General features: G+C 55.3%; 3 protein-coding genes across 8 annotated transcripts; 1 reads left to right on the top strand and 2 right to left on the bottom strand.

Moving 5' to 3' along the window:
- Positions 1-619: 619 nt before the first annotated feature.
- On the bottom strand, positions 620-16,768 carry AGAP2 (ArfGAP with GTPase domain, ankyrin repeat and PH domain 2). 2 transcript variants are annotated; one of them, XM_045873086.3, is made up of 18 exons: positions 16,562-16,768; positions 10,008-10,066; positions 9,325-9,412; positions 9,060-9,145; positions 8,765-8,912; positions 7,639-7,773; positions 7,200-7,309; positions 6,627-6,785; positions 6,379-6,465; positions 6,190-6,294; positions 5,588-5,750; positions 5,283-5,402; positions 4,107-4,235; positions 2,742-2,890; positions 2,541-2,631; positions 2,198-2,420; positions 1,821-2,076; positions 620-1,646 (listed from the first exon to the last, which is right to left on the bottom strand). In XM_045873086.3, exons 1-18 carry the CDS (start codon positions 16,719-16,721, stop codon positions 1,404-1,406), a joined length of 2,511 nt encoding a protein of 836 aa, XP_045729042.1. In that variant the 5' UTR covers positions 16,722-16,768; the 3' UTR covers positions 620-1,403. The 2 variants fall into 2 exon arrangements, with proteins under 2 accessions (XP_045729042.1, XP_045729041.1); XM_045873085.3 differs by lacking the exon at positions 16,562-16,768 and adding an exon at positions 11,741-13,351.
- Positions 16,769-18,738: 1,970 nt separating this feature from the next.
- Positions 18,739-21,933, top strand: TSPAN31 (tetraspanin 31). 4 transcript variants are annotated; one of them, XM_064590991.1, is made up of 6 exons: positions 18,744-19,422; positions 19,915-20,043; positions 20,333-20,413; positions 20,742-20,873; positions 21,186-21,299; positions 21,395-21,933. In XM_064590991.1, the coding sequence occupies exons 1-6, from the start codon at positions 19,360-19,362 to the stop codon at positions 21,467-21,469; spliced, it is 594 nt and encodes a 197-aa protein (XP_064447061.1). In that variant the 5' UTR covers positions 18,744-19,359; the 3' UTR covers positions 21,470-21,933. The 4 variants fall into 4 exon arrangements, with proteins under 4 accessions (XP_064447062.1, XP_045729047.1, XP_064447061.1 ...); XM_045873089.3 differs by having other exon boundaries at positions 18,775-19,422; positions 19,915-20,082; XM_045873091.3 differs by lacking the exon at positions 19,915-20,043 and having other exon boundaries at positions 18,740-19,422.
- A 207-nt stretch (positions 21,934-22,140) lies between these two features.
- CDK4 (cyclin dependent kinase 4) lies at positions 22,141-25,117 on the bottom strand. 2 transcript variants are annotated; one of them, XM_045873087.2, is made up of 8 exons: positions 24,885-25,117; positions 24,197-24,433; positions 23,903-24,038; positions 23,616-23,783; positions 23,372-23,481; positions 23,069-23,119; positions 22,795-22,930; positions 22,141-22,545 (listed from the first exon to the last, which is right to left on the bottom strand). In XM_045873087.2, the coding sequence occupies exons 2-8, from the start codon at positions 24,412-24,414 to the stop codon at positions 22,453-22,455; spliced, it is 912 nt and encodes a 303-aa protein (XP_045729043.1). In that variant the 5' UTR covers positions 24,415-24,433; positions 24,885-25,117; the 3' UTR covers positions 22,141-22,452. The 2 variants fall into 2 exon arrangements, with proteins under 2 accessions (XP_045729043.1, XP_045729044.1); XM_045873088.3 differs by lacking the exon at positions 23,616-23,783 and having other exon boundaries at positions 24,885-25,091.
- Positions 25,118-26,455: the final 1,338 nt, after the last annotated feature.

The raw sequence follows: 26,455 nt of genomic DNA, 5'->3' as shown, positions 1-26,455 counted from the left end.
CTTCAAGAACAAACCAGCAGCTCACCCCCTAGACAAAATCACTTCCTCTTTAATTGCTGTTGAAGAAGATTCACACCATCTGCCTCAGAGGAGATGGGGGCATTTCCCTCTGCCCCAGTCCCTCTCCCCTCCCCAATTACCTGGTCCTTTGCAAAATATTTTAGCTGAGAAAAAAAAAAAAAAAAAGAAAAAAAAAAAGACCGGAAACCACTGACACAGACGGTCCAAGGGCTGGATTGAATAAAGGAGGCAGGGCTGGGCCAGGTAAATCCACCCCACCACCCCCTTCCTGGGGATGGGGAAGGAGGCCTGGAAACCCTCCCAGCCACCTCTCATCCTCTTAGCCCTGGCTGGGAGGGATCATGGGGTTGAAGGACGGGTCTGGAGCTGCTCCAGTGGGAGGGAGGGGCTTGACAGGAAGAATAGTGGGGGAGGGGTCCCATTGCAGGGGTGCCCCCTACCCCAGATCACCATGGGCGCTGCACAGTCACAGGTACGCAGTCACGGTCACAGACACTCACAACCCGAGAGCACCCCCACCCCACCCCACCCTCTGCCCACCCCTGGCTTCCCCTACCCTGAAACGCCCTCCCCAAGTCCCTGCCCGCCCCCGCCCCCTTGTTGGAGAAAAAGCAATAAATTACAAGGTCCCTCTCCAGTCCCCTTAGCCCGCTCTGCTCCATCTCTTCTCCCTCCCAAGATAGTAGTGAGGAGGGACCCAGGCTCTTGGTTCCCCCGGCCCTTTAGCTTCCATCCATGGGTGGGTGTGGGGGGACGTCCTGATTTCCACTCCTCATGGTCCCTTTCACGGAAAGGGTTGGGGACCCCCCTACCCCCTTGGGCAGCAGGGGTCCTGCCCCTCGCTGCCCTTCCCCCTTCACTGGGCAGTGAGATTAGCATGGAAGGGGTGGGGGTCCCGGTATTGGCCCCAAGTCCCAGGGCTAGCTCTCCCACGTACTAACCCCTCCCTCTGGCGTGGCGTCGCCCCAGGAGCCAGCCTGGGTATGTGCTCCCGCCTGGGGATTGTCGAGCACAAGCAGGACTGGGTCTCCCCCCGGCCCCTCCTAGGGGGCGCGAGCGGGCAAATCCAAGCTCCCAGGAGCAGGTCCCGCGACAGGGGGTCCGCTTCCGCAGACCCCCAGCGGGTAGACCCAGAGCAATCCGAGCGTGGAAACGGTGGAGAGGGGGCGTGTTGAGCTGGGGTCTCCATGCCTCGTTGGGGAGAGGGAGGTGAGTTTGTGTCTTCTGGGAGGCGTGGGGGCGGTGCCCTCGTGGGGGAAAGAAGTGCTCCCGTGGGGCGGGGTGCGGATTGGAGAGGTGAGTGGGTGCATCTGTCCAGCGGTCCACCCGATGTGGTCGTGCCCGGCCCGTGTGGGAGTGGGGGTGTCTCTCCCGCTGGGCAACTATACCAGCGCGACGGGGGCGTCGGCGCGGCCCATGCTGGCGGCGCTGCTCCGGCGGCGGGGGCTGGGCGTGGCGGTGATGCTGGGGGTGGTGGCTGCGCTGGGGGTGGTGGCGGTGCTGCCGCCCTCACCCGGGCAGCCGTGCTGGAGAAGGATGTCGGCGCACAGCTGGCTTCCAGCCTGGCGGGCGTAGAACAGCGCCGTGTGGCCCTGTGCGTCGCGGGCGGCCACGTCGGCGCCGTACTAGAAGGACAGAGACGGCCCGCGTCACCAAGCGGCCCCGTAGGGCCGACACCCGCACGCCGCCTCCCCAGAATTTCCAGGCCCGCTTCCAGGGTCCTTTCGGGGATAGCAGGCTCCCCCGTGCCTGGCGGGAGCCCTCCAAGGCCCCCCTTTCCCCACGCCCCACGCACGTACCCACAACAGCAGCTGCGTGATGACAACGTGGGCGAGCTCGGCTGCCAGGTGAAGGGGGGAGCGAAGCTGCGGGTCCTCTACGCTGGTGTCGAGCGGCCCGTGTCGCGCATGGGCCAGAAGCAGGAGAACGGCGGCCACGTCCTGGGCCTGCACCGCGGCCCACAGCTGGCGGCCCAGCGGTTCCTCGGGAGTGCCCAGCGGCGCCAGGAACAGCAGCTGCTCGTACTTGGCGCGAATCCATGATTCACGCTCCTCCCTACAAGACCAGGGATGAACAGGAAGGGCTCGAGGGACCCTCGCCCAGGACCTCTGCCCCTCACTCAGGGAAACCTCTCGGGAGCCGCACGTCCTAAGCGCCCCGCTTCCCTCACACGTACCGCGAAGAGTCCCGCGTGGGTTTGGTGCGGCCCCGCGTGTCGCTCTCCCACACGCGGTTGGCCATGTCGTTGCCAATGGCCGTCAGCACCAGGGTCAGCTCCCGAGGCCAGTCGTCCAAGTCCAGCGAGCGAACGCGGGACAGGTGTGTGCCCAGGTTCCGGTGAATGCCAGAACACTCGATGCAGATGAGTGCGCCCAGGTTCAAACTGGCCCACGTGGGGTCTGGGGAGGGAGTGCAGAGGTCGGCGCCCCGCGGGCAGGCAGCATGGGCACCCCAGCGTTCGCCCAACCCCAGCGAACCACCCTCCCTCCCAGACCCCTCCGCTTCCCCCTTGCGCTCACTGGGGGCCCCGCAGTCCACGCAGGTAGAGTTCCCCTTGGCGTTCCGGATCGCCTGGATGGCCACGGCTTCACTTTGGCTGTCTGTGCGCAGCTGCAGAAAGGGTTGGGGTTTGTATTGACTCTGCCTTGTATTGAGCCCTTCTCCAGACTCTTAAGACACTCACCTCTGCTCACCCCCAACCCTCACCCCCGACCCATTACCTTGACCTTGCTGCTCTCACAGCACTGCAGACTGGCTAGGATCTGACTTTCGATGGCCTGGACCCAGGCATCCCGCTCCTCAAAACTGGCTGCTTCAAAGTGCCACGTCTGACCAGTGCTGGACACGATCAGGAATTCGAAGTTTTCCTCTGAGTGGGGGGATGGGATGGGGTCATGAGGGATGGAGTTCAAACAGGGCTGCCTTGCCCAAACCCTTCCCCCCCTGATGTCCATTCCAAGCCCCTGGGAGTGGGGCAGAAGGGTTGGGGAAGCAGAAGGTGGGGGAGAGCAGGAAGCCCGAGCACATGCAGGGGAAGGCAGGGGCACCCCCACCCCTCTGCACCCCAGCTGAGCGCCCCTCCCAGCTCCCCACTTGTTACCTGCTTTATAAATATTTCTTAAACTACCAAAGGATTTTAGTTTCCACATTTTGCGCTTGGCTGGTTTCCCGAAGCGAAGGAGATAGAGATAGAATGGAGAGCAGAACAGAGAAAGAGACCAAGAAAGGAGAAAGAGAGAGGCAGATGGAGAGATGGAGAGAAATAGTGACAGAGTGCCAGAGACAAAGCAGGACAGACAGATGGGGAGAGAAAGCAGAACTAAAGTCAGTGGCCCCGGAGCAGAGTAGAGCAGAAGCCAAGAGCCATGAGAGTAGGCAGATCTGGAACCTGGGTCTGAGCACCCAGCAGAGAGCAGGGCGTGGGAACCAGTTATCATGACCAATGAGGAGCCAGGTCTCTGGGAAGGGAAGGGATGGTCAGGATCCGAGTGAACACAGGGAAAGGGGACAGAAGCTGAGTCACGGGCCTGGGACAAGGCGGTTGTGGGGTTCCAGAGGAGTTTCAGTGGCCTGGGGAGGTCACTGAGGGCAGGAATGGGGATCACTGTGGTCAAGGGCTGTTGGGGGAGCTTGGTGATCACAAGAAGCTATTGGGAACAGGGGCTGGGTGGTCACAGAGTCCGGGAGCTGAGGACTCAATGGGTGACACTGAAGTCAGGTGCTGAGTCACTGGGGGCCACAGGGGGTTCTGGGTGCAGGGTCTGGGATGATAAATGGGGTTGAGGGCAGGAACAGAAACTAGAGGGTCATTAAGAGAGGAAGCAGGAGCTACAGGCAATGGGAGTCACTGGGTATGGGAGCGGCAGGACTGGGAACTACTGGGGTACAAGGCATTGTCTGGGGAATGGGAGGAAGGACGGGGCTGAGGGGTCTTCGTCCATTTTTCACTAGGTCACGTGCACAGTGATAATGATAGTCAGGCACTCAGCTCAGGCACTTTTCCTCCTCCTGCAGGAGCTGGGCCAGGGATCTGGAGTTGGGGGTGAGGGTCCAGGGTGGGATGGAACTGCCCACCAGGGCCTCACCTTCAGCCTGCCCAGCCGAGCCTTCGGTCTTGGATGGTGTTGTCAATTTTTTCCTCCTCTGCTTCTTCACCATGGGAGAAGGAGGGGGTTCCCGACTCAGGGGGCTCAGGTCTCCAGATGGGGTACAGTCTTAGGGAGGGGGACACAGCTGCCTCAGTTGCCCCCTCCACAGATTTCCTGATTTCTCCATAGCCTGTCTCCTCCCCTGAACTAGCTTTGGTGCCCCTTCTCTCCAGGAGGTCCCCCTTGATCATGCCTGGGAATGTGGGCAGATGAGTGGTCAGATGAGTCAGACCTGCACTCAGCTCCTGGCTCTGCCACTTACTGGCCTTGAGACCTTGAAGCAAGTCACTTAATCTTCTGAGCCTCAGCTTCTTCATCCCTAGAATGGGGATAATAATCTCGACCTGACAAGTTTGCTGTGAGGATTGCCATTACAATTTATTTGTGTGTGGGCGCCTGGGTGGCTCAGTCGTTAAGTGTCTGCCTTCAGCTCAGGTCATGATCCCAGGGTTGTGGGATCGAGCCCCACATCGGGCTCCCTACCCGGCTGGAAGCCTGCTTCTCCCTCTCCCACTCTCTCCTGCTTGTGCTCCTGCTCTCGCTCTCTCTCTCTCTGTCAAATAAATAAAATCTTAAAACAACAACAACAACAACAAAAACCACAATTTACTTGTGTGTGTGTGTATATATACAGTAAGTAAATTGTAAATTGTAAATGTGTATATATGTTGTACATACACAGTAAGTTATAAATTGTAATTGCATATATGTAGATTGTGTGTGTATATATATATATACTCAAACACTCCAAATACTGATGGCTGACTATGTGCTAGACAGTGTTCTCAGTTTGTTTAAGCCTCAAAGCAACCTCTGAGGTAGAATCTATTACCTCCACTTTACAGATGAGGAAACTGAGGCACAGAGAGGTCAAGTGACTTGCCCAGTGGCAAGCCAGGGTTTAAGTTCAGGGGACTTAGCTCTAGAACCCACTCGTGTTAACCATTACGATAATCACAGTATGACTGAGCTTGGTGCCTGGCGCCCAGTAGATGCTCAGTGTGTCCACTCACACACCGATTCCAGCCTCCAAGCTTCTACCCCAAGTTCCTTTCCCACCCACATCCCATTCACAACTGGAAGAGAGTGGATGGAGGGTGGGTCCTCACTGACCAGTGCTGAGGGCTCGGGCCAGATTCCGGTCTGGCTTTAGCAGGTGCTTGGATGTCTGGTCTGGTGGTGGCTGCAGGGAACTGGGGCTGGGGCTGGGGCTGGGGGTGGGAGTGGTGGCCTCTGTTGGAAGGGAAAGAAGATAAAGCTTCAGTGAGCCCCTTGGTCTTTGGGACCCACTCCTGGTGTAGTTCCTCGTTATCACCCACCTTCCCACTTATCCAGTCCCAGCCTCCACTTCCTTACTATCCCTCCCCATCCCCCAGCTCTGGTCCCTTTTCTGCCTCTCTGTCAAGAGCCCCACTCACCAGGACCTTCACCCATCTGCACAGTGCTCATGTCCTTGACCAACCCATTGATACTGGCTGAGGGGCCAAAAGCAGAGATGGCTCTCGGAGGCCTCTTGCCAGGGACTTTGACTGTTGTTCGTAGCAAGTCCATCTCCTTGCCGTGGGTACTGTGGATGTAATCCTGGAGGGGCACAGGGGTTGCGAGTGTGGGAAGCCTGAGGTCCCTGGTGGTGCTGAGAAGCAGCCAATAGTGTGGGCTAGAGAGGATCTGGAGAGGGAGCCCTGGGGGCTGACTGCGTTGGGATGAGCTTCTAGGGGATGGGCTCCCCAGATTTGGCCCAATACTATCTCCTCCAGAAAGCATTCCCTGAATGGCAGACCAGGTGGAGGTCCTTCCTCCATCCTCTCCCACTAGACTGCAAGTTCCCCAGGGGGATGTCTTTACTTTCCCCTCTCCAGCATGGGTACGTGGTGGGTGCCTAACATGTGTTTGCTGAACCTAAGAGAACGGGACTAGGGCTTCCCGGAAACGATGTTGATGTTTGTCAGAGGCTCAGACTGGTAGGGCGGAGGGGTGTTCAAAGCCAGCCAGGGTGGCCCAGCCAAGCTCTGCCACTCACATTAATGCTGGGGTGGTAGAGTAGGAAGCCATTACTGGACAGGGTCACATATTTCTTCTTCCATTCTTTGTTCAAGGAGTTGCCACTTCGCTTCAGTAGGAAGCTCTGGAGGATGGAAAGAGACATGTGGGAGAAGAGCCAGTCAAGACCAGCTACCCCCAGCCTGCCCCCAGCCCCTGGACCACTCACCTGTTTGATGGGGATGGCTCGCCCACTCCCTGTTGTCTCTCCCCGACTGTCCAAACTCCGCTTCTCAGAATCACTGCCCCGACGATTCTGGAATGGTTATTGGCATCAGTTAGAGAACTAATAGAGGGATCCACTGATGGAAGGACAGGGAAGGCAATGGAAAGGGGCCCAACAGTGGGGTCTAGGGACCAGGGAAGATGGACAGGTAACAGAGAACCGGAGGATGGGGGAGTCATCATGTCCAATACCGCGAAGAGGCTGGTCCTGCGCTTGGCGGCCCGGTGCAGGGACCCTGGGGTGCTCAATCCAGCCACGGCAGCTGCCTCAGCTCGGAGCTCCCGGTGACCAACATTGGGTGAGGATGGTAGGGAAGAAGAGTAGTCGCTAGTGTGGCCCCCATTGCTAGCCTGGGGATGGATGAAGGAGTCAGCAGAAGAGTTAAGATTGCCCCCACCCCACCAAGCTATAGTTACATTTAGTTATGAGGAATTCCAGACATTCCTTGATCTCATCACCCTTTGTTTGCATTATTGTTCATAATAAAACTCCTCACTGGTCATATGCTTTCCATTTTGCAAGTATTAGGTCATACAATTTTCCTGAAACCTTGGGAGGTTTAGGTGACTTGCTCGAGGACATTCCAAACAGCGTTTCAAACAAGCTTGATGTCCAGTCCAATGAGCTTTCTACAAATGGTGTCACTGCCATTTCCATTTGCCCCCCACCCCCAACCGCCTTGGTATGCGGTACCTGTTCTTGGATCACTAGTCCCTCCTCTGCATCCTACCAGCCCCTCTGTGGACCCTGAAACCCCAACTCACCTGCCCAGCTACAGGAGTGGAAGCAGCCGAGTGGCTCGGGGAGCTGGGCAGGGACTTACAGGCAGCCAGAAGCTGTTGCTGTTTCCGTAAGGTCACCACCTTCTGGGCCACTGAAGGAAAGGAGAGAGGAAGGGCACATGAACAGGGCAGATAGCCAAGACCACCCTTTGTCGCCCAATTTTGAGAAATCCCCCAGAGATAACATAGGCCCAACTTCCTTGTCACCGTAGGCTTCGTGCCACCTGGAATCTTGGCAGCTCATCCGGGCCAGAAAGACCACGTGGTCATTAAGCAAACCTTCTCCAAACCTCCCTGATGCCGCCTCTCTCCCATGCAGGCTAGGCTGCTGTCACTCCCAGAGAGAGGCCTGGATGCCCTAAGAACTTCGCAGGCCCCTCGCTCCCTGCTTCCCACATGTGCGGTGAGTCACGGTACTCACCCTCCTGGAAGACGCGGTCCACATTGAGCCCGTAGGTTGCACATGTCTCGTAGTAGCTGCAGCGCTTCATGTCTGCGCACAGAGCCCTGGCACGAGCATCGCCCACCACTCGAGGGGAGGAGGCACTAATCCTGTCTGAGGGGACAGGAAAGGGGCAGGATTGGATGAGGGCGCCGCTTCCCCACTCTTCCTACTTTCTTTTTCCTTTGGCTCCAGTCCCAGGCTGGGCACACTAAGGACAGGCAGTGAGAGAATATCCCCTTCTTGTTTGAAGGCTGGGCCCAAGCTCACAAGCCCCGAGGCAGGAGGAGCAGGTGGGTGAGCTCTGTGTATGTGTCTTCAGGGAATACTCGAGAGCTGAGCAGAACTTCTTAACAAGGTCTCAAATGGCTGAGACTCCCAGGTGTCCCGTCACCCTGCCCTGCAAATCCAAAGAACCCTGAGCAGAGTGGGAGTTCACCTCGGAAAAGGTTGAAAGTCCACAGGGAACAGGTGGACTGTTCACTCGGCAGCAAGGAGCCAGGAGGCGAGTGGCGAGGGGAAGCAGGCTCCTGCAGGATAGGCATCCAGACAGAAAGCTGAGCCAGCTCAATACAAGGTGGGTACTGGGAAAGCTTTTCCTGGGCCTGCTGGCATCTGAGAGCCTCTGAATCACTTCTTTGAGAACTCAGACTTTTCTGCCCTCTGTATTTTCTCTATCATTTCGTTTGTGTTTTCTCTTTTTTAGATACGTCCCTTTGAAACATGTTAGCCTGACCCAGCTGTAGCGAGGGAAAGATAGAAGGCTTTCTATCCACACTAGAGCCTGAGATTTTCTGTGTTTGCCATGGTGGTGACAGGAAATGGCAGGGTGAGAACACAAAGTAGGTGACATCTCAGAGGAGTGGAGACTGCTCCTATAGCTGTCCCTTCCTTCCTGGAGGGTCCTCTTTTCTCCGCTCAGACCCTGGGACGTTTTTTCTGGTTTAATGACTCCTTTATTTGGAGACAAGGCTCCTTCCAGAGGGTTCCTGCAATCCAAGTGGCCATTGCCACACCTCACCAAGCTCTCACCTGTGTTGGGCAATACTTCAGCGGCCATCTCAAGGACTCCCTTGAAAGCAGTGCTTGCCCAGGCCCTCCTTACCTTGTGTCCCCACCAGTGCCAGTGCCAGGCCTCCTCGTCCTTCCCCCCGAAGGGAGCTCAGCTGCCCATGGAGACGGCTCACGGCCTGGAAACTGTTTTCATCCTCCAGGCTGAAGACCAAGATGACAGCATCTGCCCAGCCTGAGAACTTGCGGGGGGTGAGGAAGCAAAAGGGGGGTCAGACAAATCTACTCCTCTGGACACTATGTCCAGGGAGGTCTGGGGAACTAGAGCTTTCTCCCTTGGCCAGTGCTGACCCCAGCCAGCCTGCCTATCCCAACATCTCACCCCTCACCTTGGCATCAGGTGCCCCAGCTTCCTCTCGGATCAACACCAGATGAGTCTGTCCATCCACCAACATCTCTTTCTTGTGCTGCTCACCTGCCCGGAAGGGTGGAAGTGGTAGTAGGTCAGAGGTCACAGGTCACCAAGTTTCCCCACGCTCCCTGTACTTCAGCTGTTGTGGCCTCATCCTTTCCTCTGGTCTCCACAGCTGCCTAGTCATTGATCCTGGATTCCTGACCCAAAACCTTAGCTTACTATGGCTCCTGAGAACTCACTTTCTGTCTTCTCCAGCACTTGGTAGGAACCGGTCAAGAATCGGTGGATGAGCGATGACTTCCCACTCCTGGTGTCACCCAGCACACCCTGAGAACACGGTTGTGGAGCAGAGATGGTGAGAATTAAGAGGAGGTCAAATGTTTGGGTCTGAACACTCCCGAGAACTCAAAGAGATTGGCAGTGTTAAATCATCCAAGCAGGATCCTGCAGGGACTGGGGATGATGACTGGTCAGGAGAGAGCATTCGGGAAGATCAGCTGAGTGGGATAAGAAATGATCCCAAGCTCAACGTGGACCGCAGGCTGAAGATTCTCAGCAACCCAGTACCGTGTGTGTGTGTGTGTGTGTGTGTGTTTGGGGGGGGGTGATGTCACAGCGCTAGACCCTGGTTGGAAAGTTTTACCCAATTCGAAGCAATAGAGCATGAAGGGCTAAAGGGGAGATGCCAGAAACGAGGAGAAGCTTGGACAAAGACCATGAACAAACAGGAAAAAAGAAGCTAGAGGAGAAAAAATTGTAAGGATATATCAAGCCCCAGGAAGGTGGTAGACTCTCAGGAGTACTAGGAAACTATCCCCCATTCCCACAGAGAGAGGGAAGGGAGGAGGTGAAGGGGAGAGAGTTGGGAGTGCGGTGGGTGGGAAGTCAGCCTTCATACAGACTAGGGGACTGGGTTACCTACCAGGCGCAGTTCAGGAATGGAGCGGCTCAAAGTCCATTCCTGGCTATTGACCACAGCCTCTGTAATAAGAAAGGAGCCATTAAGAGAGGATGCTCCAGGCCCAGGAGCACCCCCGCCCCTCAGCCACCCCTCCTCATTTTGCAGCTTCCCTTAACCCCCAGGACTCTGCCTGGGCTGGAGAACTGTGTGGAAGGGCTAAGTTCGAGAGTGGTCCCCAGTCCTCCCATCCTAGCCGCTCTCCCCACAGCTGTTGCTGCCACTCAGTGGTTGCTTAGCAACGGAACCAGCCAGACAAAAATACTTCAGCTGGCATCTCCTTTAAAGCACATCCCCAAACGTAAGTCTGCCCCAGACCAGGGACCAGAGTTCTGACAGTAGCCGGTTTTTCCCTCTGGAAAAATGGGAGAGGGTCTCCTTCCTACCGGCCTGACTGGGATTCCAGGGCAGATCCCGGGAGGAGGGGCTGGGACATGGGAGGCAATGGGTCTTCCTCAATCTCCATTTCACAAGAGAGAAACTGAGGTGAGGGTTATCCCTCCCCCTTTTCAAGGTCAACAGCATGGTGGCCCTGACCCCTTCCCACAGTCCAGGCAACGGAGCTTGGACTTGCCTAAGCTTCCCTCTCCCATAGCTTCCTCACAAGCACCCTCTGAAACAAGTGTGGGGAAGGGCTCCATTCCTTGGCCGAGAGAAGCCTCAGGCCTGGGGGCGGGGGGTAGGATGCTCCATCCGCCCGCCCGTGTCCAGCCCCCGCGCCTGACACTGGCCGGACATTCCCGGGGCGCCGCAGCTGAGGCGGGAACTCTGGGATCCGGAGCCATCTGCTCCCACCCGCTCCAGAGCCAAACCCCCGGGGCCGCCCCCGCTCCCGAACCCGCCTCCCCTCCGGGGAGTGTGAACCGCACCAAGAGTCCCTAGTCTCTTTCTTCCAGAAAAAAAGAAAGACCCCCCCCCCCGAAAAAACCAGTACCTTCTCAGCACCCCCTCCCAAGTCTCCGGGGGTAAGAATTGCCTTTGCAGCAGTTCGTCCCCCTGAGTCACTCCTGGGCAGCCCCCTGGGGGTTTCAACGCCGCTGTGGGGCCGGGGTGGGCAGTGGGGGAAGTGAAGCCTCCTATCCGCCCCCTCTCACTTCACATTCAAGTATTCATCACGTTCCAGCCCCCACGCACTCCCGTACAGCCCACTCCACCTTCACTGCATGGAAAGAAACAAGAGTCCCTCCCTGCTGCCTCACCAGCCGGGGCTCAGCCCAGGGAAGCCCTATCCCTGGCGAGGAGCTGCCTGCAAGGTCACTCTCATGCCACCTGCCCCAAGTGCTCAGGAGACACTGAGGCTTCCTCATCTCCTTCACCTTCAATATTCGTTTAGGCAAGGCAAAGCTATGTTCCCCTGCTCCCAGAGTCCAGCTGAGGCTAGAAGTGGGGTCCGGGGCTTCTCTGGGAGCAATTTCCGACAGTCACTCTGACCAAGGGCATTATTTTCCCAGAAAGCTCTGAGGCTTTCTGGGTCCCTCTGAAATCAAGTCATCTCTCGTGTGGCACAATGTAGCTACCCACCCCCTTTCAGGACCTCTTAGGCTTTGCCCCAGTCCTTGGCAGAGGAGTGAATTTGGTTCATCCACCCACCCAAGAGAGAAGCTTCCCTAGTTCAATCCTGCACACCTCTCCTCCACCCCAAACTGAGCATTCCACGTGCCCTCCCCTCCCTGTTCTCAGGCCCTGGTCCTACTCACTAGGGGAGGCGCGAAGCTCTGCGCCCAGCAGCTCCCTGGACCCGCTGCCAGAAGATAGGCCCGGGGGTCCGGGAGGGGGCCCGGAGCCAGGAGGCCCCCCTGTGCTCTTGGTGAAGATGCCGCTGATAAACTTGAGCATCTTGCGATCTCGAGTGGATGCTCGGCCCCCCTCCCGGCCCCGTTTCAGCCCTGGAGCTGGAGGCTCCAGAGTGATTGGAGGTGCAGGCCCAGTGGGCTGCGCGGAGGCGGCGGTGACAGCAGCGGCTGGAGCCGGGGTTGCTGGGAGGGTTAGCGGAGGAGGAGAGCCAGCAGGCGGTCCCGGGTGCAAGTCACTGTTGTCCAAGGTCTTACTCTTGCCTTTCCGAGGGGACAGCTTCCCTCGGGCTCCCGACCCAGCCCCGACCCCACCAGAGGTCGTGGCTGCCGCTCCTCCTCCCCCGGCGGCGGCGGCGGCGGCGGCAGAAGCTCCAGTCCCGGCGCTGCTCTTTGACCCCTTGACCCTGGGCTTGCCTTCGCTCTCGGGCCAGGACAGGCGGCTACCCGCGCCCTTGCCCCCGCCGGCTTTGGAGCCACTCGTGGTTACGGTCTTGCAAGGCTTGGGGGCCGGCGGAGGAGGCGCCACCTTGAGCCTCCGACTGCCGGTGCCGGGGTGCGGGGAGGACGAGCCTGGGACGCCGCCGCCCGGCCGGCCTTCAGGTTCCGGGCCCCCCCAGCTCGGGCTGCTGAGCAAGGGGCGCCGGGAGGTGGGGGCGCCCCCGGGCTTGGGGTCAGGGCTCAGCCCCCCGGAGAGTGGGGGCCCCGGAGGGGCGGCCCAAAGGGAGAGGCGGCGGCCGGGAGCAGGGGAGACGGGGCGGGCCGGACTGGCCGGAGCCGGGGACAGGGCGGGGGGCTCGGCGCCCCCGGCGCCCGCGCTGCTCGTGCTGATCCACAGCGCATCCTGCCGGTGGAAGAGACGCTCGTGCCGCTTCTTGCCGGGCTCCTCCGCGCCTCGGGGGCTGCCAGGATCCCCGGTCTCGGCACCTCTGGTCCCGGGGGCGCCGGCTGCGGCCGCAGACGGAGAAGGCGGCGGCGGAGGCACCGACTCGAGCTTGACCAGGGTCAGCGAGATGAGGTAGGTCGTTGTCCGGCGCTGAAGCGCGCCCGCGCCCCGGCTCATGGGGCCCCGAGACCCCCGAGCTGGGGAGGGGAGGGGACTCCCCCGGACTGCCTCAGGGGGGCCCGGCCATGGGGCCGCCCTGCTCGCTGCCCCCAGCCCCCGGACCCCGCTGAGCCCCCAGCCCGGCTCCGCTGTCGCCGCCGCCTCCGCCGCCTCCGCTTGCGCCCCCCTCCCATCACACGGGGCGCCCCCTCCCCATGCTCCCCGCCCTGCGCCCCCACCCCGTTGGAGCCCCGGGACCTTGGTGCTGCTCCAGGGAGGCGCGCCGGACCTTGCGCCCCTGCCTGGGTGGGGGCGCCGAGATGGGCGGAGGAGGGCGGGGAGGACAGTAGTGGGGGCAAATAGGGGAGAGGGAGAAAAAGGGGGCAGAAAAGAGGGACCCGAGGCTGGGGGAGAGGAAGAACCGGTGCGGGGGAGGCAGGGGCGGGGAATGGGGACTCAGGGGACAGGGGCCGTGGATGGGGGTCGGAGAGGGGATCTGTAGGAAGGTGGGAAGCTAATGGGCTGGTCGTGCGGGGGATTCGCAGGGGCGCGGGGGGGATGCTGGGGATGGAGATACAGGCGCCGGCGGGGGAGGAAGGAGGGAAGCCTTAGGGGGTGGGAACCCACGGGTCTGGGGTCTGGGAAGGAAGGGGCGTGAGATCCGGGCGAAGCGTCCGGGGGGCTCGCCGGGGCTCGGCTCGGTCCGGATGCGCTCTGTGTCCGGGCGCTCCCCTCACATTGAGGAGGAGGCGGCCCCCCGCCCCCCCTACCCCATCTCCCCCCCCACCTTCTCTCCACCAGCTCGGCTGTCTGAGAAGGCGGTGCAAAATCCAGGACTGGATTTCCCTCCCAAATCCTGGGCTGGATTTCCTAGAACTTGGACTCACCTACTCCAACAATCTAGCCCCCTCCCCTAGCACACCACGGTTAGGGAGCGCGACTGTTGGGTGTGGCATTTAGGGACAGGGGTAAAAATCAGTACACGGGTGGACAGTCCGCAGGGAAAACGGAGCGAATTTAGGGGTCACTGCCAATTCTGGAGAAGTTGAAGTGGGGAAATGGGAAGTCCTGAAATCCCTTTCCCAAGACCCCTTGTCTCCCCCAGGTAATTGCACGCATTCTTTTTCCCATCACCCAGCCGCCTGGCCCACCCCACCCCACCCCCACACGCAATAAATTGATGGGGCCACGACTTAAGCCCAACTGTCCCAAAGTGAACTTGGAAAGTGTTCCCTGGGGATGGGGACAAACATGGAACTTAGCAGGGTAGGAAGGAGGGGGGTGCCTTAGGAGGGGAGAGATCCGAGGGCTCCAGGAGCCCAGGCCAAAAAGTGAGTCAAAGGCTCCAGCTTGAGGTGGAAGGAGAAGGAATATGTCTACAGATTGACACCCCCCATACCAAAATGCCTCCAGTCTCCATAGCAACCGTAGCTCCAAGAGTGCCTCAGAATCAGCAGGGATAAGCAGAGAAGAATCGGTGTGTATGGTGGGTGGGGGACCTGCCAGGGGACTGGGGGTTAAGGAAGACACCATCCTCGAATCCGGTTACCCACATGTGGGGTATTTAGTATCTCTGAATATAAGGACCCCTTCGGTTGAGGCGGGAGCCGGCCTCTTTTCGGTTCCCATTCAGTCTCCTGAGGTTTTCAGGGTGGAGGCCTTTTAGAAGGTTAAAGAGGAGATAGAGAGAATGGAAAACGTCTGTCTGCTCTATGTCCACCACCCTTCTAGGGACCCTGGAGTTCAAGACTCACTGTCCTCTACCCTGGGGAGAAGGTTGAAGGGGGTAGGCCATTGGGGAATGGAGGCTGAGACCTGTCAGGGATAGGCCAGAGTGACAGCAGGCCTTCATGCAGGCTTGGAGACCCCTCCCTGGACTCAGGGAGTCTCAGCATTCCCCTAATTTGGTGTCCCACCCTCCTGACGCAGCTGAGACTATAATAAGTGCTGTCGTGGGCGGCTCTTGGAGGCAGGAGCCAGCCAGGAGCAGGCAGCGTGCTTGGCCTGGTAGGGGGTGAAGGGGGGGGGTGGTACCAGGATGCTGGATGCCCTTTGTTTTCCCTGAGACCTGTACCCAATCCCTCTTGAGTTCTGTCCTGAGGTCAGCAGCCCCCTCTCCACCCCACCCCAGGAGGACACCATTCCCAGGACAGGGGACCCTTCAGTAGCCTTTTCTGAATGTTCTGAAAGAGAGGGTAAAGGAGATTTGCTATTTCTGCCTTGATTTTCCTTCCTTCCTTTGGTGGCCTCAGTCTTCCTTTATCCTCAGTGGGAAGAGAATCCTGACTCTCAGGGAAGGAGTGGGACAAGTCACTTGTGAAGAGTGGAGTCTTCTGGGCGATTTCAGCTTCCACCCCTCCTCACTCCCTCCTCCAGAGCTAAGGGGAGCTCCTCCACCCTGACTAAACCCTTTTCCTCCCCCTCTTTTTTTTTTTTTCTACAGGGGTGGGGCTTGGAGTTCCTTCCTAGGAGGCCCCATGGGGCCACTCCCCCTGGGTCTGCCTTTCCACCCACTGAGGCTGTAGGAAAGGTGTCAGCCATCGTTCTTGGCAAAGGGTGGGGACAGGAGGTGAGAGGGGCACTAGCCTCAGAAAGGCAATGGGAAGGGGACCAGACTGTCCCCTTAGGAACCCGAACCAAATGTTCCCTCCCCAAGTTACGGTCTGGTGGCCTCTACCACCGGAGAGGTCTGGCAGCAGGTGTCCCTGATGGAAAGAATGGTCTCTTGAGCCCCCCCCCCCCACCCCAGGTAGGCAGCTGAGGCTGGAGCGGCTGGGAGACCAGGCTATGATGAAGGATGTACTTCTCCCAGACACCTTTCAGGAACAACATGGCTGGCTTTTGTCAGCTCTTTGCCACCTCAGAGGTAAATGAGAGGAGGCTAGGCTGGAGACGACTTTCAGTTCCACCAGCTCCTTAGCGGTGGGGCCCTGTGGATAGAGAGAAGCTGTTCCTGCCAGCCCCCCCCCCAACCAGACTGAAGGCTGGGGTGGGCAGGAGGATGTGGCGGATGGTGTTGCCATGGCAGCACTTCCTCCCTGTGTTGTCATCACTTGCTCTAATGGCACTAAGGAGGTAGAGCGGAAGGTGTGTGTTGGGGGTGGGGGGAAGGACAGGAACAGGGGCATGGGGAAGAGAGGGGACCGAAAAGAGTCCTGGGGACTTTGTTACACTTTGGTTACAGTATGAGTAGTAGTGTGTGCCTGGGAGGCTGAGATTCTCTGCGTGGTGTATTTCAACGTGTGTGTGTTTCTCTCTACAGCTGGAGAACAAGAGGTCACTGATCCTTTGTGGGTCCTGGGAATGAGCACATTATCCAGTCCCAGAACCTCCTGCCCCACACTGCTTCCTGCCCTGGACTCCCCAGGCAGGGTCCAAGGCTACCCTGGGTCTGTCACGGCCTCCCTTCCCCATGCTCACCCACTTCTCCATTGCCAAGAAGGTCAGCTCAGCAGTGACTTGTATTTTGATCCCCTGGGAGAAGGATCAGAGTTGGGGAAAGAGGAAGAACGACACCTCCCATATCCTTTTTCCATCCTGTCCAAATATTCTTCCCCCGAGTCCCAGCTCCATCTAGAGGACTAGGAAGTGGCTGATTGGGAAGTGATGTATGGCACAGCAAGCCCTTCTATGCCTCCGCTGGTCCCCGATACACCCAAGTTGGGAGCTAACCCTTCTCTTACCTCGCACACTGTCCAGTGAGGCCTGGATGCTGTTCCGAAGTTCAGGATCGCCCACCCTCTCTGCCAGCTTCCTTAGGCGGCTTAGAGACTGCTTGGCCACCTCGTGTCGCCTGACTTCTGCTCTCACTGCAGCGACAGCCAACTGCCTCTGGGCATGCATGTTGCCCAGACCTGTCTTGCCAGGCTAACAGCAACCTCTGGCCTTGAAGCCCATGGCCCCGCAGTCCTCAAAAAACAGAAGGTCCCTTCTGCTGTGCCCCAGAACTCTGCGCTCCTGCCCGCCCTTCCGTCTGTCGGCCTCACTTCCTGACTGGTGAGTTTCAAACCCACAGCCTGGGACAGCACTACCTGCTGAACCTCCCACCCCCTCTAGCGTTGGCCCATGAGCTCTGCCAGCCAGCCCCTGCTGTACGTCCTCAGCCAGGTGGATGGAGAGACCTCAACGAACGTCCTAGGGCCTCCTGTGGGAGGTGGCTAATTAAGATGGGTGTTGGTGCTAGGAAAATGTGCCAAGCCAGGCCCCAGGTGCAATCCCAAACTCTTGGTGACCTACAGATTCATGCTCAGTCTCAAACTCTGACAGGAATGTATACACACTTGGTCTCTCACCCTAACAGCCCTGCATTCCAGCTCGCAATAGTACTCACCACCCACTCTGTACCCACCACATCCAAAGAGCTCGTATACCTACATCTTGCTCCAGAACCCTTCTTCAGTCAGCTGCCCCACTGTAACCACCTCCTGCTTATAAAGTTCAGGTAGTTATGGGGAGAACAGGTTATGGAGGAGAACAGCAACTATAACCAGACAAAACCACCATGCTCTCTCAATTACTTTCATAATAATTGTCTGTAACAACAGTTTACGACACACTTTCAAATGTATGGTCTTTATGACAGGCCCAAGGGGTGCAAGAAAGGAAGCCAAAGTTCAGAGAGGCCAGTAAGAGGTGAAAAAAAAAAAATCTATGGAAATCTATGGGTCTAGGTCTTTTTTTTTTTTAGATTTTATTTTTAAGTAATCTCTACACCCATCGTGGGGCTGCAACTCACCACCCTGAGATCAAGTGTTGCACGCTCCCCTGACTGAGCCAGCCAGGCACCCCTGTGAGCCTAGGTCTTCTGATTTCAACTCTGATACTCTTTTTCACTATACCACCCAAACAAGATGCCTGCCAACCAGTTCCCCTTATCTCTAATACCATTGTCTTGCCCTTGATTTCGGACCTGAAAGAGAAGAGGGTAGACGAGGAATTAAAGGACAGAATGAAGATGCAGGGGGTATGCGGGGGTGGGGGTGGGGTGGGGTGGGGGGGTGGTGGTGGCTAATTTGATCTAATTACTTTGTTTCAGGACTCAAACCCTTCTGGCCCTGCCAAATGTCTTTTCTCCTGCATATGTTCTTGATACTAATTTATGAAGGATAGGGGATTATAACTATGTGACTATTTGTATAGTTGGAGATAAGGGAATTGGGGGCTGGGATTACCCACTGGAACTTATAGCCTGACGAAAATAACTAACACTGAGCGTTGACTGTGTGCCGGGTACTGTCCTAAGCATTCTGCATATATTAACTCATTCGATTCTCACAACAACCCAAGAGGCAGGTGTATTGTTATTTATCTCTATTTACAGATGAGGAAACAGCCACAGAGAGCCAAAGGTTACACAGCCAGTAAGTGGCAAAGTTGGAACCCATGCAGTCTGGCAGTTAGACTACTGCTTCGGCAGTCATAGAATCTAAGTACATACAAACTGAAGTCATCCTGTGGGGTTGAAGGGAGGTTTTTTGTTTGTGTTCCCATTACCACTGTTTCTCTTGGGGGAAAGAGGAATTATGCCTTTTCCCATATCCATGAAAAACATGTATTCAATACTAAGCATATTGATCAACCTCTATGCCCACCCCCGTGAAAATGTGGAGACTCCTCCTTCCCCTAATATTTTTTCATATTCCTTCACATTCCAGACCTCTCCCTTGGACTTTTTTTTTGTAAGCCCTGGATCAGGCACGTGCTCTGAAGATACCGAGCACACGCATGTCTGCGCTTGTGGCTTTGTCATGCACAGGAATGCCCTGGCTCGAAGAAGCTGTTCTTCACACTGAATTTCTAGCATATTCACACCCAGTTAGGAGGGGATATGGAAGAAGAAATGTGTACTAGCGGACACACCTGCAAATGTGTGACGGCTTGTTGGATGTTACTGTGCCCAACCCGGGCGAAATAGCTCGATGTTGTGCTCCTCTGGGTGTTCCCGAGTGTGATGCAATAACAACAAACAACGGCGTCATCATGAGATCACTGCGGGACAAGGGGAAAGGGGCGGGGAAGAGCGCTCCCTCGAGGGGAGGAGCCCTTTCACCCTGCCCTCGAAGCCGCACCTCTCCCTCTTCCCCTGGGTTTCTCCTGAGCCTCCTCCCTCGGATTAGCTCTCTTCCAGCGGCGGCCACAGAAAGCTCCGCTTTCAATCCGGGGAAGTTTAGGCTTTGCTCCTTATGAGAATCTATGGAAGCCCTACCCCCAGTTTAAGTTTCAGCCAATAAAGAACCTAAAGGAGGGGCCGGCAGGCGGGTCAGTGACGCAATGCAGACTGATTGGCATTCAGGCCACCGACGTCCTGGATTAGCCCCGAGTTTCGCCAATCCAGAGGCAGGGGTGGGACGGTGCAGGCGCAGAGGACTGGGTTTGGCTGGACTCGATTTAAAGAGACAGAAGCTGTCGGGGTCCAAGAAGACGGTCCCCAAGAACCTCCCCCCAAGTCCTTGGGACCACTTGGGTCCCCAAAGCTGGGGAGATGGTTTGCGGTGGCTTTGCCTGCTCCAAGAATGCGCTGTGCGCTCTCAACGTGGTCTACATGGTGAGGTTTTGGAGGTGGTTCGGGAAGCTTCAGGGCGGAGAGAGGAGTGGGGAGAATCTCTAGGGGACTTCCGGTGGGAAGAGGGGTGTACTGGGGGTTCCGGGAAGATTCCCGAGAACTTCCGGCGAAGAGGGAATTCCAGGGGACTTCCGTGGGAAGAGGGGAGACTTCCGGTGACCAGAGGGTTTGTCTGGGGGTGGGGGCGGATGAACCGAGGGCTGTGGGCATAAAGGCCCATTCCGCCCTCCTGGGAATTTGTTTCTCCCAAAATAGAAGTAATGGATGAAGCTAAAGTTTCCTTTTTTATATTCATAGACTACTATCCCTGCTGCTCCCACTCCCATCCCAGCCATCCTGACCTCTGGTGGGTGCATACACCTGCTGTCCTTAGTTCACACAAACTCAGATCTCCTTTTTTGTCCCAAGACTCCCTGTAGGGTTTTTGGCTGTGCTAGAGTTCTTTTGAGATATAACCTGCTCTATTTCCTGTAGCTGGTAGGCTTGTTGCTCATTGGAGTGGCTGCTTGGGGTAAGGGTCTGGGTCTGGTGTCCAGCATCCACATCATCGGAGGAGTCATTGCTGTGGGAGTCTTCCTTCTTCTCATCGCGGTGGCTGGACTGGTGGGTGCTGTCAACCACCACCAAGTACTGCTATTCTTCGTATCCTGACCTTAAGTGGGGTTCTTGGGAGGGCTGAATTGGCTAAGAATGTTTGAGAGGGGTAGACTTGAGGGATCTTGGGGACAGGTCTCCTGGCCCTGCCCTATACCATACTTCATGAAACGAGCTGATGACTTTGTTTTCAACACAGCTATGTAAGTTCTATGAACAGATGACAACAGATGGTTATTATAGGTGCAACATAAAGGAATCTAGGACTTTTTTTTTTCCCCATAACTCTTCCTCTCAGTACATGATCATCCTTGGGTTGGTCTTCATCTTCCAGTTTGGAATCTCTTGCTCATGTCTGGCTATTAACCGGAGCAAACAGGTAAGTGCATGTCCTCTCAGCTATTTGCTTTTTTCCCCTCTACCCTCTAACTCCCTCCCCTCAGTCTGGACCTCTTAGTAACCCCACTACCAGACTCTTCAGCTATTTGCTTCCTCTGGGAAGTCTGGGTAATTTTCCATGAGTATTTTCCAGAAGAACCCAGAGGTGGATTTTTATCATTTTCTGTATAATCCACCTTTGTTTCTGAGGGATGTTGACTGACTTTGCTGGAATAGGGAAATTGAGGCACTTGAACTAAGATCATGATATAAGAGCATTCTTAAGGTTAGCAGCATCCAATAATTTTCCTCTTGCCTATATTCTCCAGACAGATGTCATTAATGCTTCTTGGTGGGTCATGAGCAACAAGACCCGGGATGAACTGGAAAGAAGTTTTGATTGTTGTGGCTTGTTCAACCTCACAACCCTGTATCAACAGGATTACGCTTTCTGCACTGCAGTGAGTTGGTGCAGAGGTGGGGCCGGGGGCCGGAGGGTAGGAAAGCTGGTTAAGGACACTGCCCAGACTGGCAGATTTAAGAGTTTGAATGACTGTCTCTCTTTAGCAGCTCTCTTGCACTGGGGCCATGTGCTGAGAGGGCGGGAGGTATGGATACAAAGGTTAGAGAATTAGTCAAATGAGATTTCATTCTGTAGGATACGGATTAGAAACTAGTAAATAATTTCTGGGGCCCTTCACCACAGGTGTCAGGATAGGGCAGCCTAGCAACTCTGCATCCTCTAAACACACACATACGTGTTTTATTCTCAGATCTGTAAGAGCCGGAGCTCCACGTGCCAGATGTGTGGAGAAAAGTTTCTTAAGCATTCAGACAAAGCCCTGAAAATCCTGGGGGGTGTTGGACTCTTCTTTAGCTTTACAGAGGTAACATTCTTCAGTTCTCTCATACATACACCCTTTCTGTCTTAGCTCCAGAGATTCAGAATTGCTGATAATCTCTTTCCCTTTGCTTTTTACAGATTCTTGGTGTTTGGCTAGCAATGAGATTTCGGAATCAGAAGGATCCTCGAGCTAACCCCAGTGCCTTTCTATAAGACTCTAGATCCTTCTGACTTCTCTCCTGCTCTCTATCCTCCCTAAGCTTTTTTTCCTCCCTTAGGGAAAACCTAGGGTCTGTAGCCCTTTTTGTTTGAGAAAAAGGAAAGGCCCTTTGCCACATCCCCCAAAGATGACTGAACAGCCAGGCTGTATGCCTTGACATGTTTAGTGGGAGCAAGATCATAAGGAATAAAGAACAACTTCCTCCCTCTCTCCCTAAGTGGATATGGGAAGCTCCTGGGAGTGCACGAGATGGGATGGGGGTTGGAGTCATTCCTGGCTCTGTTTCCCCGCTTTTCCCTTCCACATGCCAGACCACCTCAACACATCCTGGCCTGGCTCCAAGGGTGAATCAGGGATGGAACCAGGGAAAAAACCACCAAGAACTCTTTCTTACACTAAGCAGGACCCGGTGTGGGGAAGTTCAGTGAATATAAAAATAAAAGCCACTTAAACTCCACATTCAAAGAAACAATGTAAGTGCCTTTTCTTTTGCCAGTTGAGGGGCTCCGCTTGCCTACATAGACCCTGTGACCTAGGGAGAATCTTTTAAGATTCTATAGGAAAGTGCCATCTTCCAAATGGCTTTTCCCAATCCCCAAATGGCAAAGCCCATGAAAGGAAGAAACATTTAAAAAAAAAAAAAAAAAAAAAAAAAAAGACCGTATTTCTTTGTTTTCTTTTGTTTTTCCTGTATAAAAAAGATCCCAATATCAAGATAGGAAAGGGGAGAACAAGGGACATACCCCTTGGTGTACGAAAATAAGGGGGCAGGAGAAGGATAAGCCTCAAAAGGGGGTGGGGGGATGTCATTAAGGCAGCAAAATATTCTCATAAAAAGTGGGAGGAAGAGTTTCCATAGCCTCAGAGATGAAGGCTGAGATGGCCTTACTCAACTGGGGGGCTCTCCACTCAAGTGTTCAAAGGAAGGGAAATGACAGCTTCTCTTCTCTCAGTATTGCTGCGGCCACTCCACTGCTCACTCTGGGTTACCTTCTGCCTTTTGTAGATAAGAGTGCTGCAGGGCTCGGAAGGCAGAGATTCGCTTGTGTGGGTTAAAAGTCAGCATCTCCTAAGATGGGGAGGCAAAGATCAAAAGACCATGAAGACAAAAAAAAAAGAAAAAGACTTGCTCACCCCCAACAATACCCAGGATGGGCTCTTTTTCTACATCCCTCTTTGTGGATGGCCTATTCACAGCAACAGTAAAAACTAGTCCATCCACCATCCAACTCTTAGTAACCGTGACGATTTGGGTCCTTTTTATACTGCTTTTATTCCCACCCCAACCTCACCCTGTGCCCATGCCCAAGCCCAGTACCAGCAGCAGCTGTGCTCCAGATTCCTCCATCTCAGGTACCACTGACTGCACTGGACGGGGCCCTCGGGGGGAAAAGGCTCCTCGGGGGAGAGACACATCTCGGGGCCAGTCATCCTCTGGGGGCAGCCCGATCAGGCTATGGGGAACAGGAGAGCTCTGGTCAAGAGGGTCCTTCTCCAGTCTCCACCTCCAGAGGCAGAGCCAATTGCCATCCGGGGCTCAGCAGAAAGAAGATTCAGAATGGAAAGTTCTTTTCCCCATGCTGGTCACTTACTCAAAGATTTTGCCTAACTGGTCAGCTTCAGAGTTTCCACAGAAGAGAGGCCTAAAGTGAGAAAAACACAGGTAGCAGTCATTCTCAAAGATATGGTAGTGGAATAATTATTGTTACTGGCTCCAAACAGAGGGTGCGGAGAATATAGGGATGTGAAGTTCCTAATTTCAGGACATTTCAGAGTTTCTGGTTAGGAACAAAATGGTCAGTAATATTTAAGTGAAAGAATACGCAGGGAATGGATGTGGCTTATGACTAAGAGATTTGAGAAACTCAAGAGTTCAGGAGATTTGGGTCCCATACTTGCGACGAAACATCTCTGCGAAGATACAGCCAACGCTCCACATGTCCACGGGTGTTGCGTATGTAGACTGCAGAAGAACTTCTGGAGCACGGTACCAGAGTGTAACAACCTGACCGGAATAAGAAAAGTAGATGAGAACCCTACGGGTTATCATGAACTACGACTGCTTGACTAAAGTCACGAAGCCCATGACTTCTCAACTGCTATGGTCAACCACTCTCCTACCCTCATCTTTCTACTGACCACAGGTGTAAGTGCCATCTGGTAGCTGTAGATTCTGGCCAGGCCAAAGTCAGCCAGCTTGACTGTCCCACCACTAGTCACCAGAATGTTCTCTGGCTTCAGGTCTCGGTGAACGATGCAGTTGGCATGAAGGAAATCTAGGCCTCTTAGAAACTGGCGCATCAGATCCTGGTTTGGAAGGGGGAGGAACAGAGGAACTGGAAACTAGGTACCATACCTGAAATCACAACAGGTTCTACTACAAAGGTCTCAATGTACCTTCTCAAGTGTCTACCCACCCTACTCACCTTGATGGTCTCCACTGGCAAACCTGGTGGGGGTGCCTTGTCCAGATAGGTCCTCAGGTCTTGGTCCACGTGCTCAAACACCAGGGTCACTTTGGTCTCCCGGTCAGTTCGGGCGGTGGCACAGACGTCCATCAGCCTGGCCAGAGCAAATGGTCACTCACTGATCAATCCCTTTGTTCCCAACATGGCCTCCCCTATTTCCTCAGGATCCCCACTTCTCTCCTGACCACCACTCCCCACCTGTAAGTTGTCTTTTCCCCTTTACTGCCCACTCCTAACCCTCCACCGTCTCACCGGACAACGTTGGGATGCTCAAAAGCCTCCAGCCGCCTCAGTAAGGCCACCTCACGAACTGTGCTGATGGGAAGGCCCCCTCCAGCACCTCCTCCATTAGGGACTCTCACACTCTTGAGGGCCACGAAGTGGCCACTGTGGGGATCACGGGCCTTGTATACTGTTCCATAGGCACCAACACCAATCTCAGCCACTGGCTCATATCGAGGAGTAGCCATTCTCAGATCAGAGGTGACCCTACAATCACAAAGACTCCTGCCACCGAAAATCCCTTCCAGAGTTCAGATGGTATGAGCCTGCAGCAATAAAGTGACTCCCACAGAAGACATCACAAAGACACCACCACCACCATCCCGTCCCTTCCCCAATCTTCCTTGAGGCTGGCCCCTCAGGTAACACAATGACTCTAACCCCAACCCCTCCAGCCACGTGAAGCCCTAAAATAAAAAATTCCTTTTCCTTTGGGCCCGACCATCGCGCCCCGCACAAAGTTCTATCTCACACGACACACCCCTTGCATCGAAGACCCGACATCCAGGCCCTAAAATTACACCTCCCTATGGCCACAAAGGAACAAATTACACCCTGCCCCACTTCCCGCCCTCGAGCAACCCTTCCATAACTTGTCCGCGTAGGCAGCCGTGGAGAGCGAAAACGGTCCCCATTCCTGGGAAGGGGCTATGCTTACCTCACTCCGTGCCGGGAGCTGCGGGGGCGGCCCGTTATCGGGGCCCCGGAGCCAGATCCTGCGGCGCCATACACTCGAGCTCTGTCCCGGGAAGCTGGACGTTACGGGCCCGACTATAGACACAGGCCGCAAGCTAGAGCGGCCCCCTTACCCCCACCCTCACCATGTGACCAGCTGCCAAAGAGGCGCGCGGAAACTGGCGGGGCGGGGCGAAAGCCGGACGTTCGGAGCACGTGACGAGCCACTCATGCGCAGAGGGGTACCCAGGAGAGGCTTTGACTGGGAAGGGGGTGGGTAGGGGAAAGGGGCGGGGGGGGGAAAGATGGCAGCCACGTGATCTGTTGCTATCACACGTGACCGCTCGACTGCGCTCTGAGGAGCAGAGGTGTGGTTACGCGGCGGGGCACGTGACTGACTGCCAGACCCTGGCGGCGTTGAGGGGGCGGGGGAGACGAGAGAGGGTGGAGTCCAATGCGGTGCCATGGCAACCTGGGCCACCCAGATCCCAACTCAGGGCTGCAGGCCGAGCCTGAACGCTTCTCCAGTCTCACTACACACTGCACGTCTCTCGCTCTCCATATGGTGGTCAGGGATCGGGAGGATGGGACGGGGGTCGAGAGGTGGTGCTGTAGCCTTTCCGCTTCCCTGCCATGGGAAAACATATTCTCATTTGTGTCTTTGTTTCATTCATTCACTCATTCAACAAATTTTTACTGAGTGCTTGCTTCCTGTGTGTATGAGGAGTTTTTTGGGTGTCTCCGTCACTAGCCCTTTAAAGTTTTGATGAGGCTGTCTGTAAAGATGTAGCCAACAGTGTGGTCGTATAAAATAGTAGACCATACCCATTTGAGGGCAAAACTAGGATTAAAGGATTGATGGAGGGTAGATTAATGCAGTAATCCGACAGGAAGAGTGTCAAGGTAATGCCCTCCCCTCTTCTAAATTCCACCCCTTCCTGGTAGTGTTAAAATAACGCTTTCTGGCAGAGAAGTTATCAATGAGCAAGAGACAGGAATACTTAACCTTTAAGCTTCTTTCCAACACTTAGATGCTATGATATATATGTGTGTCTGTATATGTGTATATAAGTGTGTATATTTTACACGTTATATATAGATGGATAGATACAAGAGTGAGCATGTGCAGGGAAGTTACCTCCACCACCACCTCGGACCATGGCATTGCATGAGAATGATTTGTGCTCTTCTACAAATCCTGTGACTCCTTGTTTGGGGTCATTCTGCTTCCCTCTTTTCCCCAGTGCAAGCTTTCTTAGCCCTTGCTCCTGGCCAGAACACAGACTTTTCAAAATAGCCTCTGCTCACAGACACTTAGGTAGACAACAGACAGGTTTCTCTGACTTTCCTTGTCTTTTTTTTTTTTTTTTTTTTTACTTTCCTTGTCTTACTGGTTACTGGCTCCAACTTCTTTTTTAATCTCCTAAGCCTGTAGGGGAATGGGACTAAGGAGGGAAGGGATCAGTATCTCATTTGCAAGAAATTGTCTAAAATCTGAAACCATTTTATAACTCTATCTGCCACTCCTTCCACTTTTTTTAAAAAAGATTTTAT

The sequence above is a fragment of the Mirounga angustirostris genome, unplaced genomic scaffold (assembly GCF_029215605.1).
Source record: "Mirounga angustirostris isolate CCGP_5_RB_7025 unplaced genomic scaffold, mMirAng1.0.hap1 SCAF_5, whole genome shotgun sequence".
Lineage (NCBI taxonomy): Eukaryota > Metazoa > Chordata > Mammalia > Carnivora > Phocidae > Mirounga > Mirounga angustirostris.
This window is presented reverse-complemented; position numbering and strand designations above follow the sequence as displayed.